This window comes from Rhagoletis pomonella, unplaced genomic scaffold, assembly GCF_013731165.1.
Source record: "Rhagoletis pomonella isolate Grant_MI unplaced genomic scaffold, Rhpom_1.0 Rhpom_scaffold_00006, whole genome shotgun sequence".
Lineage (NCBI taxonomy): Eukaryota > Metazoa > Arthropoda > Insecta > Diptera > Tephritidae > Rhagoletis > Rhagoletis pomonella.
The window spans coordinates 36,518,109-36,528,059 of NW_023458560.1; the positions used below are offsets into that span (position 1 = coordinate 36,518,109).

The 9,951-nt window shown below is 31.8% G+C and overlaps 1 protein-coding gene across 11 annotated transcripts in view; it reads left to right on the forward strand.

The window, feature by feature from the left end:
* LOC118740679 (troponin C-like) overlaps nucleotides 1-9,951 on the forward strand; it is a 104,228-nt gene that overhangs the window by 45,177 nt on the left and 49,100 nt on the right. For 4 of the 11 annotated variants that reach the window (XR_004993175.1, XR_004993176.1, XR_004993177.1 and 1 more), the window contains one exon: nucleotides 2,720-2,999. The exons of 5 other annotated variants lie outside the window; for them this stretch is intronic. Coding sequence is in view for 2 of the 6 variants with exons in the window: in XM_036472303.1 (XP_036328196.1) it covers nucleotides 2,720-2,770 (51 nt within the window). In the remaining 4 variants the exon portion in view is untranslated. Of the gene's footprint in view, nucleotides 1-2,719; nucleotides 3,046-9,951 lie in introns of those variants that run through there. 2 more of the 11 variants (XM_036472303.1, XM_036472304.1) reach the window with 2 other exon arrangements.

The window sequence follows — 9,951 nt, forward strand, 5'->3', positions numbered from 1 at the left end:
GGCGTTGAGCACTAGCTTTTATAAAAAAGATAATAAAATAAATTAAAATTTGAATGCAGCATGTAAGCGAATTTGCTAATTCAAATGCACACCAGTAATTGGCTAATGTAAAATTAAAAGATTGGATTGTAAAATGCACAAATTTTCAATGAGAGATTAGTAAAAGCACTAATAATAATAATATTCTCCCTTCAATTATTTATTTATTAATTTATTTTCAAATATTACCTGATGCAGTGATCTAAAGTCGTATCAACTTTCATTTGGCGCTGAGCTGTTTTTTTTTTAATTTTTCTTGATTGCACTCTCGACCAACGAATGAACTACTAAGAAAAGTAAAAGCTCACACTTGCTGAACTGCAACAATTTTCATCCTTTCTATTAAAGTAACTCCGAGACATAATTGGCCATCATGACTGCCTTTTGTGATTTCTGTTGACTGCATAGAGGTATTGGCATACAAAAAGAGATCCACTTAGATACGGTTATGCTGCCCTTAAGAGGGGAAAGGGAAACGGGCGCAGGGGTAGATAAAAAGGGGTAAAGTAATGGAGAATGACGCCTGCGGCCCACGCGTAGTCAGAAAAATTTTGCCACCTTTCATTCCAAGGTCTTCGCTCAGCGCTCGCTGAGCTGACTAAACGCCCATATGTCGAGAAGTAGACCGCAGGAGGTTAGGGGAGCTCCCAGACCTCTATCCTGCCAGCTTATCGACCATGCAGTTTCCAGGGAGTTCGCTGTCACCTGGAACCCAAATAAGCCTAACAGTGAAGTTCTTTCACTGTTCTCGAACCTTGATAGCTGCTTGGCTGTCAGAATAAATATTCACCTCCTTAAAGGTTTTACACTAGAAAGCAACCAATTCGAAGCCTCTTTAATTGCGGTCGCCTTTGCTTGTAAGACGCTGCTCCGATAACCTAAATTTCAGGCTGAGCGAGAGTTCTTAGCATAAGACACCTCCACTTACCTTCCCATTCAGACTCGATCCATCTGTAAATAAGTTTACATGACCACGATTCCAGATACTGCACCCCTCCCAGTGCTCTCTCGCTGGAATGTGGATGGTGAAAGATCCATTCTGACCCAGAATTGGCGTGCAGTGGTCTGTCCGAGTCGGTACGAATCTGAAGCCTTTTTAAAATACTGGAGTGCCCATAGCTAGAGACGGATTCCAATTAAGGCGGTTCTTTGTACCCTATCCAGCTGCTTCACGATGAAGGCCTTGTCCAGTGTGTTCCACCATACGAGTACCCCATATAAAAAAATTTGCTTGATTATAGTTTCATAAAACCAATGAACAACCTTCTGCGAAAGACCGCAGCGCTTACCAATGGCCCCTTCATACCAATACAAGGCTGCTGTAGTCATCTTGACTCTTGACGACAGCGACCCAAAGCAGCGGTGAAAGAACTCCCCTTGTGGGATACCTCTACTCACACATCTGCGGATTGAAGCGCTGCCCTACTCTGCCGCAACAGTTCTGTTGCCAAGCAAGCGGTAAATAAACCTGAGAAAGTCAGCTCCGACCTCAAGCTTATTTAGGGAGCTAACTATAGCTTCAGGCAAAACATTAGTAAACCACCTCGATATCAAGGAAGGCACCCACCGCGAATTCCTTCTGCAAAAAGGTCTGCTCAATACCCTCAACGACCGTGTGGGATTTCCGAAACGTTCGTTTCGGGTCTCGTAGCCTCTAAAGGGATTCTTTCCGGATCCGGGTTGTACGGAAAGTGAGCATCGAGGAGCATTCAAAGAGACTCCTCGCTGCAAGTGTCTTATTAACTAAAAAAATAGCCTTATTGCATGTTTAGCTAGAAGAAAATGTCCGAAAAAAATTGTAGAGACGGACATGTGGAAAATGTCATCTTCACGGTTCACTCTGTGCTGCGAATCTTGTAGGATTGAGGAGACGTTTCACTCCCACTGGGGTCCTTGTGGAGACAGCTTTGAATGCATATGGCTCCGGTCAATGCCTTAGGGTCGTTCTGCCGTAGCACGGCAATGCTAAATAGAGGCGAAAGGGAGTTGTTCTTAGTGCGTCTAACTGCTCTCTTTTATGGTCCATGCCAGACACACAGGTGCACTTAATTCTTTTGGTGCTTGGAGAGGCGAAAAATGTTTGTCAGTCAATCAATCTTGTTCAAGTATGAACTAAATAATTTTATATTTAAAATAAATTCGATGAAAATTTACATACATTTTCCCGTGGAATGCTCGATATACTCTACAGATTTGGTGTTTAATAGTACTGTTATGCCTCTGATGGTTTCAGAAATCCTTCTATTTGCAGTTACCAATTTTAATCCAAATTCGAATTCAATGCAGCTATCAGTGTCCGCGAAAGCGATTTACGGACCACTGCACAACCGATGGTACTCATAATTTATTCTCCCTAAAATGAATTTTTCTTACTTTCCTACTCTCAAACTATCGCTTCGGTTACTTCGCCATACCTTATTTATTTTGTTCCAGCTTTCAACGCTTATATTTTGTGAAATATTATTTTCTTTTCACCTTTTTAACTATTTCAATTATTTTAAGTTTAAAGTACGCTTAAAAATAAATATTTAGCTACCCACCTAGTTATGTACATATATAAAAAAAATGCTGAAAATCACGCCCATTTGTGTAATACATAATTGTTTTTTTTTTGTTTAATCTTCTTATCACCTACACATATGTATGTATCTCGCTGCCTTCTTCAAATTCCCAAATTCAGCTTCAACTGACATCATCGAATATAAATAGAAAAGGCGATGGCAACAGGTAGCACAACTGCATGGATTGCATACAGTGCTGTGGCGAGAATAACAATCCATGAAATACAATAACAACAACACTACCAACAGGAACAAATAGTGCTACAAATACAACAACAACAACTGAATCAGCGACACGCATGCAGCAGAGAAGGCGAAGTAATGTATTCTTTGCCTTGTCTATTTTCAAATCATGCCAAAATACGCAACAACCGCCGTAGTAGCAATGAGATCAAATAAGTAGTAGTCAGAAGACACGTTAGTGCTATATCTATTTACCATAAAACAAATTAATTTCTTTACGGTTTTTGGTTGCTTGTTTCTTCTTCATATTAAAAATATTGAATTATCTTTTTATTTTTTGTTTGATGTTTAATTAACATTTTATTAGCTTATAAAAAGACTGATATTGTCCAACAGTAAAAATGAAGAAAATTACTATACTTATTTAAATTGCAGTAAAAAATGCAATAAAAATTGTGTTTGCTCGACGAATATGTTGCCAGCATAAAGACTACCATGCAAACCAGCTTGTTTTTGTTTAAAGAAATCCCAGTTTTATTTAAATTGCCAGGTTATATAGGTGCATACAATTGAATAGTGCTAAATATGCTTAACTAGGATGGCGTCATTGGCAAGTTTTAAGTTTAGTTAATACATTCAAAAATTTTATTTTAAAAAAGAATGTCATGCAAGTTCTATCATTCACTTCTGGGTGAATTTCAACCGCCCCATTAAATTTGAATTCGAAGTGGCTTTGGTTGAAATTCACTTGGAAGCATTTTCACCAGGGCTGTGCGATTATTCGATTACTCGAGCAAGTTGGTTAATCAATTGTTCGGTTAATCAATTACTCGAGTAATCGAGATTTTGATTACTCAAAACGATGATTAATCGAGTTACTTGAAATATGATTACTCAAAAAAAATAATTTTGCTCGTTAAAAGAGTTTGCTTTGGAAAATGCTTATTTTCTTTTTTACATTCTGTATATGAAAAAAATTTTCGTTTTAATTTTTGAAAACAGAAACGTTGTTTTCAAAGTGTCAAGGAACTTTAACTCCTTTATACATATGTAAAGAGTTGAAATGTTGATTACTCATTTTACTCGAAATGTTGATTAATCATAAAACAAATTACTCAAATATTTTTGTTTTTGGTTAATCAAAAATCTTGATTACTCGAGTAACTGAACTTTTGAGTAATCATAACTACTAATTAATCGAATAACTGAGTTATTTACTTTATGATTAATTAAAATTTTGAGTAATCAATTAATCGCACAGCCCTAATTTTCACATTTAATGGAAAACTAAATTTTAAAACCTACTTGATAAAACGGCCCTTAGTCTCTTCGCTTATCCCCATCGTTATCACCAAAAAAAGTTTCATTCAATTAGAAAAGAGTTTCATATGCATTCAAAATATTTCCATTCAATTTGAAAAAAAAATTTAATTTGATTTGAAAATAATTTCATTCAAATCGGAAATATTTTCATTGAAAAAGATTTCATTTAATTTGTAAAAAGTTTCATTTAATGTGAAAATGCGATTATCAGATTATTATTTTATTTACGAAATAACTTATGTAATGCTTGGCAACCTAGGGTATTTTCTAAATAAATCTATTTCGATTTGAACTTTTTTGTATACCCATATTTTGTAAAATAAAATTGTCTCCTGTAAAAAGTAGGGTAGAAGTAGAGAAGAACAAAACTAAATTTCGTTCGCGTATTTTTGCTCCCAAGAACGCTTAAAACCGCGAAATCAAATGATACCAAAACCTTCGGGAGTGTTTTCACAAAAACGAAAGAGAGAAAAAACTGTCGAGGACGTTCTCAACGGGAATTGTTTAAGAACAAAACTCTGGGTCACGTTCCCAAAGCGAACAAAATGCCAACAATACTTTTGGGGAACATTTTTAAGAGAACAAAATGGTAACAGAAGTCTCACTGGAAAGGCAAAGAACAAAAGTGGAAATCTCGAAAAATAATTTGGGAACTAAAACCTCAGGAACATTCTGACAGAGAACGAAACGAGAACACAATTTTTCTCATAGCGCTGCATTAGTTTAAAATGTTTGAATATTAAAATTAACCAAAAAAGAACTGAAGGATAATTTTCAAATTAAGTGAACGAAAGACTTTAGACACGAACTTTTTTTTTTTTTTTTTTTTTTTGTTTTTTTGTTTTTTTATTTATTTTTTTAAATTTTTTTTTTGCTTACTTTTTGCTTTTTTACTAGCGTTTGCTTGTACTTAATATGAGCAATTACCCCCTTCGATTGGTAACCTTTTTTTTTCCAATTTACATAAACCGCATAAGCCTTCGTGAAAATGAAATATTAAGCGAATTTTCTTTTAAATATTTTTATTTATTTTTGTCTAATCGTGTAATTTAACAGCTGCTTAGGCTTTTGTTATGAAGCTGTTGGTATAAATAGCAAGTTGCTAGCAAAAAAAAAACAATTTCGAAATCGAGATTGTTAATTCCTATGAAATTGCCTGTTTTGAACTATAAACACTTTAATTTACACAACAATATAAATAACTTTTAATTTGATTGTTTCTATTAACGAAAAATTTTTCTTGGAAGATTTTTATTTTTACAGCATTGCATTATAATATATTATATTATATTTGGACTATTTTCGATAAATTGAATATTTATTTTGTGATTTTTATTTTAAGATCAAAAATAATTCTTATCTTGGATTTTTATTTTCTTTGCTAAACTAAAATGTCAAGCTACATATAAAATTAGTTAAGCCTTTAAAAATTGGTTATAAACCCAAAGATTCATTGCTTGCATAAGTCGTTCTTTCAAATATTCGCATGTCTTCTTCCGAATATTTTTTTTAGCTTCGAAGCAAATTTAATTTGAATTTTTATTCGTATGCAGGCTTTCTTGACACACTGTTTATGTTGTTACGTAGTATTATTATTTATTTCTTATTTTATTTTAATGCTTTGTTTAATTTCCCTACGCTAATTTCACTCGTTTGAAATTTAATTGCTTCATTTTTGAAACCCAATACCTTGTTCAGACATGCACTGTAATTGCGAAACTAAGCTCTTAATTGAGCTTAAATGTATATACAATATATTTTCACCAAATTACGAAATTAATAACACTAGTTTACAGCAAAAATTTTCCATCGATGCCACTATCCATTTCCTCCATATGTAGAATTGCTGTGGATAGGTTTTCGAAATATTTTCAATTTACCGTTAATCAACTAAAAAAAGGATGATGGTATCCGTGGAAAAAAAACACAAATTTGTGATCCAGTGTAATTAAATGCACATAAATTAAGCTTTAAGTTTTTGGTGTTTGCCCAAAATCGACAAACGGTTGTAATGCCAAATAGGAAGAAGCAGAAATTGCGTCAGATCCCCGAAACAACCCGTTTGAAGTCAGTTCAGTGAAAAGAGAACAGTATGTTCATTGAGAAAACGGAAATCTGACAGGTTCAGGTTTTCAGGCTTTTCCAGCAACAACACTTAAATAAAAGGTACAAGCGGCAAAAGCAATAGCACTGTGAGCGGATTTTGGTTGAAAACAAAATTCGTTCAAAAATATTATTTATGTGTGTTGCCGAATTCGCACTGGGCATTAAATGAGACTCTTTTAATGTCAACAAAAAATGTTCATTAAGTTCGTTTGCATATGGGAATTTTTAAATAGCGCCAAGCCATATCGAACAGGTAGTAGTAAATAGAGCAGCTGACCTAGTTTTTTTCTCAAATTGTTGGTGTTTAAATTGTCAAAAAATTAAATTATCCACAATATTTCTAAAAGCCAATTTCACGAAAGCAATTTAAGTGAAATATGATTTTAAATTTTTGAATTTTATATAAAAATTGACAGATAATAAAAAATCATTTCCATTCATTTAAATTGCTGGTGTAACCGGCTGTATGAAGCAAATTTTATTCACAAATTTCCACAAAAATTCTCAATTGTCGAAATAATCGGTTAATCGAATAATTAAAATGTATAAGTAAATATTGTTTTTGCCGCTTCGATACCCATTGGAAGTTTGACCTAATGCCGAAACAGACTTAACTTCCCTATTCTATACACTGGACAAATAGTCAAGCTTGACTAAAAAGCTATGTATGCCGCTAAAAATTTGACCATCCTGAAAAAGTTTTTGTTTTACAATTTAGTCATTAACGTAAAAAAATCGATTTGTAAAGCATAGATCTTATGTAGTAGTAGGGCTTACAGTTGGATGTTCCAATAAAATAATCGCAGACGGCTTTGCTCCCCCACTTGGTTTCTCTATTGATAAGTAGGCCTAGTAAAATGTGCATATGCAAAAGCTAAGCTTGCAAAAGATCGACCTTACAGTAGAAGATTACATAATATCGAGTAAAACTCCTTTTTGCAATAAAAATGCTTAAATATGAAGGCGCTACAATAAAGACCGTGGCCATCAAAGTGCTATTATTTTTTACCGACACTGTATGAAGCAATAAAATTTCATATTAGTCATATTAGTGGTATACAGTCAGTGTCAAATGTAAGTGTACACCATGTTCTAACCTAATATTATCAAAAAATCTAAAAAATCACCGGCTACAAAACTTCATACTCGAAAATTTTCTAGAAATTCAGAATAAAACCTTTGAAATTTTGATGAAAATTAAATAATTAATGAAACAAATTTTTCATGAAAATAATTGTGAATACTATATTAGAACAAGGTGTACACTTACATTTGACACAGACTGTATGTAATTTTATTTTTTTTTTGTTATTAAGCGTTTTTTGTGTATATTTAAAATTTATTTTTTATTCGTCTTTGATTTCAATTAATAAAATGTGTTTAGAGTTTATATGTATTAGTTAAATGTATCCATTCCTTATCCTTATATCACATATATGTATGTATTAATCTTTGTAAAATTTACATTTATTTAAATATATATATATTTAGTATCTATATTAAGGTTTAGTTCAAAAAGTTGTCCTACTTTTTTGAAGACTTTTATAACAAACTTAAGCTGCGAGAAAAAAATTCAACACTTAGGAGAAGCCAAACTAATTAGCGACTAATTAAAATTAATTATGGTGTTTAAATAAATTAAAAGCGCATATGTTGAACTAAATAGTACATTTTTAATGGAAAATTCTTAAATGCGCCAAAGCAAGTAAAATTTGAAAAGGGTTTAAAAATGCAAATTGCCTACTCATACATATACTACTTAAATGCATACAAATATGTATAACCAAATGTAAAAAAATACATAATTGAAGATGTACATTCATACATACATACAAGCATATGTGTACAAAATTTTAGTGTGTTTTAAAAACAAAATGAAAAATATTTACATATACTTATAAAAAATTGATTTGTAGTTAGGAAATTATATTAAATACATAAATAAAATGTAACTAAGCAGTGCAAATGACGTAACGATTTGCTAGTTTTAACTTTTATGATACATAATAAACAAAAGTTGTTTAATAAATTTTTAAAATAAATTATTAATGCAAAAGGATTGATCAAATCAAATTAAATTAAATTAAATCAAAACCTAAATCAACCTTCAACCTCATAAGTGTCGAAGCAGTGTCCTTGTTTGAATGTACTGTTTACATTTATAGTTAAAAATTAGCATTAAAATACCGATATAATAAAAATTCATGTGTAATTATAAAAAAAAAAAATAAAATAATACTAATTCAAAAGGCAAATAAACTAATAAACAACAAATAAAATTATCTAAAAGGTTATAAGATATTGGAATTGACGCAGAAAATCATATAAAATTCTTTAATGTGTAAAACAAAAAAAAACATATACATATATTTTAATTGCATGCATGCGTGTGTACATACATACATACAAAAAAAAATGAATGAACAGAAAAAATGCATTGCAAAGTTAAACAAAAGTTACGCGTACTCAAACGACAGCATACATAAACGCATAAAGTTTCCTTAAACAATTTTTTAAACAAAATAAAAATTTAATAATATGTATGGATTATTGATTTAAATGCTGATTTCTTATGTTATTGTGTGCGTACTATCCCTGCTGGGAAACCCCGAACCTTTAGTGAACCAAATTTTTTCTTCCGTACTAGATTTTTATCGCCAAAAACGAATCAGGCCGATAGTAACTAAATCACCACCAGTTCAAAAGTTCAGCGAAATGTGGTACTAAATATTTTATTTTACTTTATAAAACTAAATATCGCTAGCTAAGTGAAAAGTTGCTGCTAAGTCCTTTTTTCTAAAAAAAATTATTTTAATGCAAGAAGCAAGAACAATTAGAAATGAGCCGTTTTCCAAAAGATCGAATTGCCTATTTTATTTCTAACCGTTTTCTGTTCAGTGATACGTAAATTTGTTAAGTCCACAATAGTCACAGAAAATGTGTTAAGCCCCGCAGAATACAAAAACTTTTCACTAAACGTCTATATCTAAGGTGAAGAATTTAGAACTGATTGGGAACTATAGAAAAAAGGATGCAGGGCAAACGAGAATTTAGGACTGGTTCAAAACTATCGAAAAAGGTTGCTAACATGCAAAAGAGAATTAACGCGCATGGTTCTAAATTCCTTAGTACCGACCCGATTCGGCACTAGTGCGTTTTCCCACAGGAATACTACCTACATATGTACATACATAAATACTAATATATGAAATAAAATTATATTATTGTTGTTCCACTATAAGGAAAATAAAATGTGTATATTTGAATTTATAAAATTAAAATTATTATACTATTAGCCTAAATAAAATTATTACCATGCAATTAAAATGCAAGTGAGTTTCAATTAATAAAATTAGTACCCGGTTGCACCAATCAATTTGAAATTTATCGGCATGCTAACAATTTCGTTCGGAAAATTTGTCATTTTAACAGTCCGATAAGTTTTAAAATTGATTGGTGAAACCGGGCATAAAAATATTTATTTATTTTATTTAAAAAGAGGCTTACATAAAAATAACAGCGCTACCAGCAGAGGCTTTCGGCTGACAGGTGAATGGGGGCTAGATTAGATACGACGAAGTAGACCAGAGTCTTTAAAAAAAAATTGTAATTTATATACAGTCAGTGTCAAATGTAACTGTATACCTTGCTCTAATATAACATTCAAAATTATTTTCATGATTTTTTTTTTCATTAATTATTTATGAAAATATAGTTCATTCTATAACATAAAACATAT